The sequence below is a fragment of the Pseudophryne corroboree genome, chromosome 2, assembly GCF_028390025.1.
Source record: "Pseudophryne corroboree isolate aPseCor3 chromosome 2, aPseCor3.hap2, whole genome shotgun sequence".
In the NCBI taxonomy this organism is placed as follows: domain Eukaryota; kingdom Metazoa; phylum Chordata; class Amphibia; order Anura; family Myobatrachidae; genus Pseudophryne; species Pseudophryne corroboree.
In genome coordinates, this window is record NC_086445.1 from 762788987 (window position 1) to 762801553 (window position 12567).

The 12567-nt window shown below is 36.3% G+C and overlaps 1 protein-coding gene across 5 annotated transcripts in view; it reads left to right on the forward strand.

The window, feature by feature from the left end:
* The first annotated feature begins 1131 nt into the window (after window positions 1-1131).
* NGF (nerve growth factor) overlaps window positions 1132-12567 on the forward strand; it is a 174397-nt gene continuing 162961 nt past the window's right edge. For 3 of the 5 annotated variants that reach the window (XM_063957308.1, XM_063957307.1, XM_063957305.1), the window contains exon 1: window positions 1132-1498. Coding sequence is in view for 2 of the 5 variants with exons in the window: in XM_063957305.1 (XP_063813375.1) it covers window positions 1472-1498 (27 nt within the window). In the remaining 3 variants the exon portion in view is untranslated. Of the gene's footprint in view, window positions 1499-4671; window positions 4951-12567 lie in introns of those variants that run through there. The other 2 variants (XM_063957309.1, XM_063957306.1) reach the window with 1 other exon arrangement.

Below are 12567 nucleotides of genomic sequence, written 5' to 3' on the forward strand. Positions count from 1 at the left end.
TTTTCAGACATATCCAGTTGCAGCCTGGGAATATGCAGTTGTATATGTCACTCTTTGATCTCTTTCCTTTTAAATTCCTGAATGTTCAATCTATAGTATCACATAAACTGCAAGCACCATATTTTGAGGCACTCTTAACGCTAATATTTTGCATTATCATCTATAAACTCTGAAAATGATAGTGGGAAAAAATCCTGCTGGTTGTGAACGTAACCTTTCATGATCTATACAGTAGGACACTGGAATATGCTGGTGTTATATAAATACATGTTAGTAAATATATAAATAAATGTTAATCAAGTCTTTATTAACTTTATCAACTATTTCTTTCTTTATCAGGTCATTTTAAAGTAAGCAAGGTACAGGGATTGTAGTTTTAGGTCCTATATATGTATTCTTATATGTGCTTTGGTTACATGTGATGAGCAATTATTTTCATTAATTAGATTAAATACCTCTATATAGGTAATTGAACCGAATCCACCATTGAGATAACTTTAAGACATTGTAAGGTATCTAAGAATTATAACTAACAGTGACATGGACATAATGTTATTAAACCCTGATCTAGAAATAATTATCTTTATTTGTGTTAACTGTAGATACAATATATAATGTATAATATAAAATAATAATGACAAATAATAGCATGTATAATCCCTTCCATCAACTAAGACTACAGAGTTCAGTGGCTGGTGTCAGCTTTTGGTAATATCATCTGATATATATATATATATATATATTAGGAATAAAATGACAGTAAGTTCTATGGGGCAGTGACATGTGTATTCTATAAATATGTTAACAGAAAAACTGATGACAGTATATAAGGGAGAAAAAGACCGCATTCAGTCCTAAAGGCAATATAACATTGCGACAATCACATATAAAATCTAAATCTAAATAATTTATAATATTGTTGCACACTGCCTAAACTATAATAGTCTGCATCTTTGTGTTATTCTTGGCATTCACTTGAAAGATCTGAAGGGTTAAGTTATTTTGACTGGTGATTATTTGAAAACACTACTGCTGGGTTGATGCTGATAGGTTCAGACGTAATCCCAGTTTAAACTCCACCATCACTATAGGGGGTTATTATCAGCTGTTCTTCTGCAGACTAGAAGAGGATGCATTCGAGATCTGCATGTATATTCACGAAACCCGTCGTCTTTTATTTTTCATTCTATAGATATCTGCCAAACTGAGATTGGAATATCCCTGCATTCACTGTACAGAGAATAAAAAAAGAAAAGAATGTGAAACACACCTGGTTTATGTCAGAAAGGCACTAGGACCTTGTAGAATAGTCCTGCCTTATGAGTCAGCCCTAGAGCTGGAGCTCACAACTCCTGAAACCAGTGAATGAGAGGACAGACATGTGAATGGCTCAGCTGGATTTCAAAGCACTCTGTGGACTGGACTGTGCGAGGCTACAAAACAACTGGATGATCCAGGATTTCACCACCTTATGATTGTCAAACCCACAGAAGCACAGGTGAGAATAAGCCTGCAAACTCCAGGTCTCTGACTACTGATATTATAGCATGTGTCTAAAGTTTTGCATTAGTAGAGCAAAGAATACCTCTCTATAATACAAATTTCTGCTTTGATCCTTAATACTACACATAACCACAGCGTGCCCTGTACTGTAGGTTATACCATTTGCAATGTGTTTTGAAGTCAGGTTAAGACACTCCTAACCCTGCAGCTTATTTGGGTCTGGCTAGCACTACAACTATTTATCCAACACTGCTTGAGGTACATTCAGAGACAGTAACCCTATATTAGGACATTTACACATTCCCGTTGTTAAGTGTTGTTCATTTTCTTTACAGAAATTTCATTCACTTTTAAAGTTAAACCTTGTTAATTTAAAACATATCAAAAGACAGCTTAACTCCTTTTTAACCTCTATAGATTAAAAGACAACACTTTTACACACTTTTTCTTTTTTTTTTACATTTTTGACAGGTGTTTTCGTCTGCTCTAAAAAGAGTATTTGTCTAGATTGTGATTTCAACCTACTTTTAAATTGTAGGTTTCTGCCTGTTGCATACATTTTAGGAACTGTCCCATGCATAAGAAGGTGTGGTCCAGGTTCATTGTCTCTTCTATATCTACAGTATGGTTTGTGTATTATTAACCCTTCAAAGTCTGGATGAAAGTCCAAAAAAAATATATATATTGCCAGAATAGTATTTGTGTGGTGTTGTGGTTTTTTATGTTTTTGTTTTGTTTTTTTTCTTCAATTTCATAAGTCTCCTGGCATGATGGCACACATCAACCAGTACATCACAACTCCCTCAAGAGTTAAGAAGCTCTTGTTATTAAGTGGTTCCTATTCTCCGTAATCTTCTTTTGCTGTCAGTGTTCAGCCTGCAAAGCAAAATAACTTCTTACAGGATAAATATTGGGTGTTTTCACGCATTAAAGCGCATTAGGTTTAGAGCTTGTAGGGTATTAGTCAATGCAAAACTGCCAGCTTTTAGCTACACCAAGAACTTGTGTTTTACTGGTATTTACTCAACACAGTACTGTATAATCATATAAACATGTATAGTGTACACATGTGACAAATGGCAACTTGTAATTCAGGTATGAATGCACAATACATAATGTAAGATAGACTTTTGGAACATTGATGGCTTGTGTCAGCTGTTGCTTTTCTTTTTGTTCTATAAATGTCCTCTAATTGTTTTTCACCATCCTGTGTATTACTGAAACAATGCTCAAAGTTGGGGCTTATTTAAGGTCAGAATCTCATGACAAAATAGGGGAGGGGTGTCTTTTTACAGCTTTTTCTCCTCTTTTATTTGACTGTACAAGAGCCTATTGCTGTCATTCCAAGTCTGCAACACATGAGTTAAATGCTATAATGTTAAGTAAACCATGGGTTAGATGAAACAAATGGACAGTAAAAAGAAAAGCAGGAAAAAAAAGCCTATCATAAAATAAATGTATTGGCAGTCTGGAGCTCATTTCTATAATAAGGCAACTGTGGTGTAGTAGTCTGCACAGCAAGTGTGCTTACTGTATACAGCACATGCCTGGAAATAGCTAGTCTGTTGATGCCAAAGGCACATATCACTGCTGCTTTTTATTTATTTATTTATTTAATTTTTTTATTTTTAAATATGAATCTGTTGCGCACGAGTAACAGAGACAGCTTGGAGGATTGGATTGTTCCCATACTGCCCCGCATCCTTTGCCAACAGTTATTAACCTCTTCTCTGCCAAACAACAACATCTGTTAGTAAACCTGTGGTACATACAATCTGTATTCTTTGTATATAAATAAATAGTCTACATACTGTATAAAAAATACACAGTATTTAATTTGTTGGATGATTATATGAGCGTTATGATAGTATTCATAATGTTAACATATGTTCATAATTAGGAAGAATAAGCAGTGTTCCAATACAGTTGACAGGGAATGGTACACACTGTAATGTACTGAAACAGCTTTGAAATATTGGGACACAATGAGACGCAATGTTTAATGCTAAACAAATGCTTTGTACTATATACAATAGATGGTTTATGAATGTTGGTTTGTGAAGCTGGATGCTTAAATTGAATTACTATACATCATACATGAAATAAAGTTTATTAAACTAATTTTGTGTTATACATTTACTATTTACTTTTTAGTGCATGGGTTGTTTGACACACTAATTCAATTTAGGTTAAGAAGAGGCACTTTAGTGTTTAGACATTAGTGAATTTGGCCTGTGGGATTTATCACCTTGTATCCAGAAGCAGTTAAAATACCTTAGAGCATACTTTACCAGTTCCTGTCTAAAAAAGGGAAGAGAACATGGCTTCCTGGCTTCAGGAAAGGACAGCTGGACTGTGCACTTAATCGATGTTCTTACTGTTTCAACTTGTTTACCACATCTGTGTCTATAGTTCTAGCTGCTTTGCAAAAGTGCTGTGCATGTGAAATTAATGGATGTCTAAAATGCAAATGGGATTCTGATTTTATCATCTCTTCAGTGTGGCTGTGTGAAGTGATGTGATAACTTTATCTATGATCAAATGTAATTGTCTCCTCCTCTGCCCCAGAGTCCCCTGCTCTTTCAGTATTCATTGCAAAACAATTCAATCTATGGTCTGACTGCAGTGATTAAATGAAGTATAATGTCTATAGAGTTACAGTTTTATTAATGTCTACAATCTACTTACACTTCAAACACTGGACATTATAAATTAAAGATGATCTTATCGATAATCAGCACAAATATTGCTTATTTATCAAGTTTTTTTCAAAATACTATCTATCTATCTATCTATCTATCTGTCTGTCTGTCTGTCTGTCTGTCTGTCTGTCTATATATATATATATATATATATATATATATAGACTGTCCAGACTGATGTAAGCCCTCTTCTTTTATGGATGAGAATTGTTTTCACCATTTAAATCTAAAATAATCAATTTACTGAATAAGATAAAGAAAATTACATAGTTTATAACATACTTTAATATTCCATGCATATGTTCTTATGTCCCCTCCTTATTTGTCCCTCTTAAATGTTTGCGCCACCTTAAAGGGGCTGTCCAAAATTAGGACAACCTAGCCCCATGAAACTGCCTCCCTGAGAAGCAGTTATAGGAGGAAAACCCCACCAGTGTCACCAGATCACCACCAGACCTTGCAGTATTTAAGTCTGAAGGATTGCAGCACTTGGGAAAGTTCATCTTTTGATACAAGTTTTAAGAGTAGAAGGGCCTCTTGATTGGATATGTGCTGGAACTGGCCTTGGTATTTTGGCATTCCAGCATTCAGGTTGGGGAAGGCTGCCGAGTGACATCTATATAGAAGAGTTCAGTTTCATTATTGGTCAAATTCATCCAAAATCCCAATGGATTATAGCAATTGCCAACCATGTAAGCAAGCATAAACAGAAACTTTGCAACCTATGGATTTGTATCTTCTACAGGTAGGTACATATTACTCTGTTGTTCCCCATTATGAAAAGCCTGTGTTGACCTATGTTATTCATACAGTATGTCTCTTATTCTCTACTGTTATCTCTTACTTTTAAGTAATGTCTAAATATATTTTCACTACATTATATACTTGAAATTAGTGGTTTGGATTTGACCCTTTCCACCAAGTTCAGATTAAAAAAGGGGAAAATATATTTTTTTTCAGAAATTTCGTATTGCATATGTTTTGGATTGCATTCCATTTATATACAATCCAAAGCACTAAATATCCGAGGGTTTCCATGAAAATGACGTTTTGCTTCATTTTCAGATGTAAACATGGCTGTAGCACCAAGCCAAATACAAATAGTTCATCTCTAGTACATACAGTACATCCTGTTAGTCTCTCTTAGTCACTACTTATCACAAGAGTTTAAACTTACCTTCTGTGTAACTTGACAACATAATACCTCATGCCAGCTATTCACACCTCATCAAAACCATCCATGTGTTCCTCAAGGCACCTTTCCTGCTATTCCTACTCTATTGTGGTGACTTCCCCATCCATCACACTTTGTCAGCCTAATATATATATATATATATATATAAATGATTATTATTATTATTATTATTATTATTATCATCATCATCATCATCATCAGTTCCAAGACCACCCTTTGCCTGGACCACCCTGCTTCATGCAGTACTGATCTTATCTATTGTCCAATTTCAAACAACCATATTGAACATGCAGTTATCATTTTGCTTCAGCTTATTTCAGGTACAAAGTGTAACTTTAACATGTTCTGCACATTAGGATTAATTCACTAAAATTACAACTAAGAACAAAATGTACATTGAACCATAGCAACTAACCCATCAATTGGCTTTAATCTGTGTTTGTTGCTTAGATAATAAATGGAACTGTTAATCTCTACAACATAATCATAGTTTTACAACTTTTTTCTTAAAAAATACCTTAAAAAGCATGTCCTATGTTATACTGATGGACAAATAGTAGCAGTATTGAAATAAAATACTGTAGCAGAGTATCTTTCTTATCTTTAAACATTGTACAAAACGTATTTTATGATCATTTTTTTATAATAATGATATTCAACATTTTCTACCCCGCTGATCATACCCAAATCTGCCTTTTCTCCAAAGAGCAGCAACAAAGCTTCTACCAGGATTCTGACTTGGTTCTTGTCATCAAGGCTTCTTGGGAAAATCATATTTCTTAATAAATGGCAATACATCTTTCCCCTTTTTTTATTTATAGAGTTTCAATATATTATGAGAAACATTGTGCCTTATCACAACAGAACATTAAATGTTTGCTAGGCAGCTTCAAGTGTTTGAATTAATAAAATATATATTTTGGATTATGTCTGCTTCACCATTCAGCCCTTTGAGTTTGAAGCTGAATATTGACTAACCCAAGCATTTAATTTAGTTGTAATTGATTTTACGCTGTACATCGATTTAAACTTGCAAGGTTAGGGAATATGGTGTGTGGTGCGTGCGTGTGTGTGTGTGTGTATTTATATATTCACACACAGACATAAAGACACACACACACAGACACACACACACACACACACACACACACACCATAAAGGCATACTTTTCACAAATAATAATAAACATTTGTATACTAGACTCTGTGATATTATTACACAATATAATATCTAAATGCCATATGAGGCTCATATTTACATTTATACAAATGTAGTGACAAGGTGACCTGATTCAGATGTACATTACCTACAGTAACAATTCACTACTGCAACAATACAGTGTATACTTACTGTACCTCTCTCCAATGCGTCTGCATATAGATTATAGAAAACATAGGTAATATTGTAATACAGGTTGAGTATCCCTTATCCAAAATGCTTGGGACCAGAGGTATCTTGGATATCGGATTTTTCCGTATTTTGGAATAATTGCATACCATAAAGAGATATCATGGCAATGGGACCTAAATCTAAGCACAGAATGCATTTATGTTTTATATGCACCTTATACACACAGCCTGAAGGTAATTTTAGCCAATATTTTTTATAACCTTGTGCATTAAACAAAGTGTGTCTACATTCACACAATTCATTTATGTTTCATATACACCTTATATACACAGTCTGAAGGTCATTTAATACAATATTTTTAATAACTGTGTGTGTTAAACAAAGTTTGTGTACATTGAGCCATCAGAAAACAAAAGTTTCACTATCTCACTCTCGCTCAAAAAAGTCCGTATTTCGGAATATTCCGTATTTCGGATATTTGGATATGGGATACTCAACCTGTACTTAGCTGAATGAAAGCTACCATGATTGAGAATGAATAAATAAATAAAAAATACACACATTCACACTTGTGTCACAAACATTTATTAATAACTAAATCCTAATATTTACATTACAACCTGAATTTAGAGATATTTCGGGGTAAATTTACTAAGGTGGGAGATTTTTTTTAAACTGGTGATGTTGACCATAGCAACCAATTAAATTATATCTATTATCTTCTAGATAAATGTTACTTAGAATCTGATTGGTTGCTATGAGCAACATCACCAGTTCTAAAAAAAACAAACCTCCCACCTTAGTAAATTTACACCTTCCTATGTAATTGGAGGTAGAGGTGCTGTATGTTATATAAAACAGTTTGTTTCTGAATATAAATCCTATATTTTGCATGATGCGATGGGGACAGCCAATGGTACAGTGGTTTTTGTTGGTGACATATGATGTCTTTATTGCTCTGTATATTGTAACTGTAGACATACAATATGTGAATGGGGTTATGTGCTAGTTTGTGCTCCATCTTTCAGCAGTATAGTGACCAGTCTAACTTATATCCTGAATACACAGACAACAATATGGATGTGTAAAATGGCCACAAATTATTGCATGAATACACCACAAATGATGGCCAATCCTGAGTGATCTGGAGCAATAGATAATCAGCACTAATAGGGTCTATTTATTCAGCCATAGAATCTACAGTAGATAAGTTCAAAATTAAAGGATACATTGTACCTACTATTTTTATAAACATGTGGAACTTTCCAATCTGGCAGACACATTAGCACATATCAGGACGCTTACCATTAGGATAGTCATGAGTGCAGCTTTATTGCCATCAGGGTAGCTAAATTTCCAAGAGAGAGAGAGACATCTAATAGTTAGATCTTTAGCTTTAGGTGTTTAAGGGTGAAAGTAAAACTGCTGCAAGCTTTAACTGTGCCCAGGATTAAAAATACTCTATAAATAACAGGTGTCATTGGTTCTGTATGAAATAACACTTGTCAGGATACCGGTGATCACATGACCAACACTGGCATCCCAACATTAAAGATCCCGACGTCGGAGGGGTCAAGTATTTTTACCCACCCTCTAGCCTACCCTAACCCTTCGGAGGTGGCGACTAGAGCTAACATCCCGTGGTTCCAGCAAGGGCTAACCCTCAGGGGAGGGCAGCTATGGCTACCTACCCCTAGTACCTAACCCTAACAATTAACCTTATACTTACCTTCAGGATGTCAGCATCGGTCACATGACCTCCGGCATCCCATCCATCGGGATGCTAAACGCATCCCATTGGTTCATGTATTTGCACTCTTCCATTTGTTCTGCTATAACAAGATAATGATTTTCTGTGGGTTGCAAAGATCATTAGAGTAATATCGGTATCTGCAAACCTTTACTTTTTTTGTCCTTCAAAATGGATTTGTATTGTGGTTATGTGTATTATTGTAAAGCCACAGATTTGCCAATGAGTTTTAAGATCATCACTGAGAGGATCTCCCATAGTTTGGTTTAAGAAGGTATTCACAGTATTGAGATAATGGTTAATTTTTGGCAAATTTACATTCAAACCTTGTATTATGGACACAGTCAAAGAAAGTCTTTGAATAAGTTATGTTGAGAAGGTAAAGGTCATTATGAGTGTACTTTTAATTTGAGAATTAGTTATCAATTTTTCTTCTGAGAAAATTTCCCGCATATAAGTTGTGCACAGAAGTTTAACTCCATTTAGATCAGTCTAGTACAGCTGTCCCTGCTGAATAATTTTCACTTTAAAAAGATGAATCTTGTCAAACACACGATTACTTTATTATCCTCTTTCCCAAAATAGTTTGCCAAAATAAAGCTACAAGTGAAAGGTGTTCTGTAGGCAGTAGACAGAAAAGTACCACCAAATATTAAAAATATTTGTATAGCACTTAAATAAATGGGCAAATTCAATTGTTTTGGGAGTCAAAGTCCTGTTCAAATAGGACTTTTTAGATGCCCAAACAATTGTCACCATTCAATTGCCCAAAGTGCCCAGTTTCAACACATTTGTCCTTGCACCGCAGGAGGCTTCAAGAAAAAAATGTGTCCTTCACAGCCGCTGGGCGCCCAAACGGCAGAAATTTTAATTGCTGCCATTGTTTGCCCTCTAGTGGCGGCTGCACAAAAAACAACATTTGACTCAACCCAATAAAGAGCAAAGGGAACTCCCAGATTTTAAGGGGTAACAAAAAAGGCATGGTAAATAATATTACAAATGTTGTTACATAATCTAAAAGTGCATGGAATACAGTTTATTTTCAGTTAGTTTTGAATATGATATGGTCATTGCTTGGCATATAGCAGTCTTTATTTCATTAATGGCTCTTAGTTGATGTTTGTAGACCTCAGCTTTCAGATGACACCATTGTCTGTGTAGATGCCTTTCATGAAGCTGATGAGTATTGTTACCATTAATAAGTGGCACATAGGCAAGTATTGCTGCCTCACAATGCTGGGGCTATGGGACTTTTCCAATCAAGTCACTGTGGGCAAGATACATTAGTGATTGCATTCACAATGCGATCATCAACAGACATATTTGCATACTTACCTGTGGAGTGCAGAGCATCTTCTTTGTGCTGGGCAGCGCCATCATACACAGCTGTCCCGGCGATAAATTGACTTAAGGTTCCTGACCTGAGGATTGAAATGTACATGTGTGGCCATTGACATGCAGATACCTCTCCATAGATTGTTCTGAAAAGAATCTCATATGATTTCATTTTATATCCAATGCCATTTCAGAGCTTGGAATGTTGTGAAAAGTATCATGTCGGCTTCTCCTGTATAGCTAATGCCATTCCAGAGCTTGACACGTGGGCAAATTGCTGCCCCATAGGATCTCATGGGGACTGCTTTGCTACAGAATTTCAGCATATATGCCCGATCTTCTGCGGAAAAGTACTGTGTATAGATGTAGTAAAACCTCATAAAAATGCAATTTTGAAGAGGTTTTACCTCTAAAAGAATTTAATACATTCCACCTGACTTCGACCTGACTTTGTGGCATATTCATAATTGTACAAAGCCCCGATTAATCTAGTATCCCACTTGCTTCAAGTTGCAAAAAGATATACTAAAGTACCAGAGCAATTAAATTTCTGCTCCAAAAAGCAGCCCTACCACTAACACTTTCACAGCTACTAATTACACTAACGGTTGCACACTGCCAGAGGAGGCCCAGGGTAGGCAGAGGGAATTGAAAGTATACCTCTTCTCAACCTGGAACTCTTTTCCAAAGTAAGAAACAGCGCTTTGGGAACTAACGCCTTCTAAAGATAGCGTCAATGCTAGCAATGAAGTTGATGAGTGTAGGTCCCAATAGTAGTGTATGGGAATGGGGGCCTATTAAGAGTGCTAAATAATCAGTCCATACTTCATTCATTCAAAAGTAGGTGAAAAATAATATTTTAGCCTACTTTAAGGAATGATGAATAGGCCCCAGTTTGTGGGAAAAGAGTATGTTCATCTCAGGTTCTGGTTTCCTTGTACAAGCCCAACACTTACTGGTAACATAATGTATGTATCGTAGAAAATGTAGAGGTCTATAGATTAAAAATGTGTGCTAACTATAAAACGGTATACCTGTGATTTACCAATATGGAGGAAAGACCTACAACTCTGCAAGGGTTTTCTCCACCTCACTAGTAGCCTAGCATTGCTGGCGAAAGGATACAGTAAAATGCACATGACAAGGTAGGGACAAAGGGGTCTATTTACTAAGCTTTGGAGAGAGATAAAGTATCAACCGATCAACCAACTCCTGTAATTTTTTTAACACATCTTGTAACATGGCAGTTGGAAGCTGATTGGCTGGTACTTATATCTCTCCATTTTATCTCTCTCCACTTTCCAAGGCTAATACCTCAAAATCCCGGGACTAACCAGGGATTTAGAACATGGTTTTAAGCCAAGTTAGACCTGGGACAGACCCTTTTCACACTGCAATGCCGACTCGGGTTAATGCCATTCCCGGGTCAGTGCTGTTCACATTGCACATGGGTGCAGCGGAATTCTTCTGGCAGATTATATAATTATCTCATCTTTATGAGGTTTAAACGGGACCCAAGTTGGATGACCTGGGTTACTCGTTCACACTGCCAGGTAACCCGGGTTACTGCTGTGTTCAACCCTGCTACCTACCTGGGTTGAAATAATAGTACCAGGGCACTTAAACCGGGTTATTTTTCAAGGACTCGTTCACACTGAGCTGCAACTTTGGTCAAAGGCAATAGGAATGGCCTGGGTCAAAAGCTCGGTGTTAATGGGGTATTAGTAAATAGGAAATACAGACTATAGTTCAACAGTCATTAGGTCTCGGGTCAACAGGCACATGGTCGACATGAACAAAAAGTCAACCTATGAAAGGTCAACACTGGAAAAGGTAGATGGGTTCAAAAGGTTGACAGGTTCATATGATCAACATGACAATCGTTGACACACTTATGGTCGACACGTGTTTTTTCATGTTTTTGGACATTTTCCTTCCTTGACTATCCATGTCAGAAATCATGACCTTTAGTAATCCTGTGGCGAATGGAGCGGAGCAAGACACCATGCCACAAGCGTGTAGAGCGAATCATTTCTACAAATGGTGGTCTCAACTGAAAAAAACTATGCACACTAAACTCAAAAATGCAAAAAAAGAGTGTTGACCATTCTTGTGTCGACCATTGTCATTTCGATGTGTGGACCCTGTCAAACCTTTTGTACCTGTCAAACTTTTCCTATTTCGACCTTTCATATGTTGACCTTTTGTTCATGTCAACCTTTTGTCCATGTCAACCTTTTGTCCATGTTGACCTTGTGCCTGTCGAAAATATAGGGTCAACCTAATGACTGTAGAACTACTGAATTTAGATCTCTACTACACCCAATAAATAGATTCCAAAGTCATCATTGCAGGGAATATGGTAATGTCATCTCAGAAATTACTAACTTTTTCTACAGTAGCTTAGTAAATTGCAGTCCACCTCAGTCACTGCAGGGATTTGTAGGAGCAGAGGTAAACAGCGCAAACTAACAGGCCCTACACACTTGGCGACATACAGGATCGCTCATAAGTGAACGATATGTTGTTTAGTGTGTAGGCACCAACGATGAACGATGTGCATCCCCGTGGTCGTTCATCATTGGGTTTCCCTCATTTAGCATAGCAAGCCAATTTGGAGGATGGTCGTTGAAAACTAACATCATCCAAATTGCAAACATCGCAAAGTATGTAGGGCCAATTAGAGAGCACTGGATAATTTTTTTTGATTATTAAATTAATTGATTAATTAA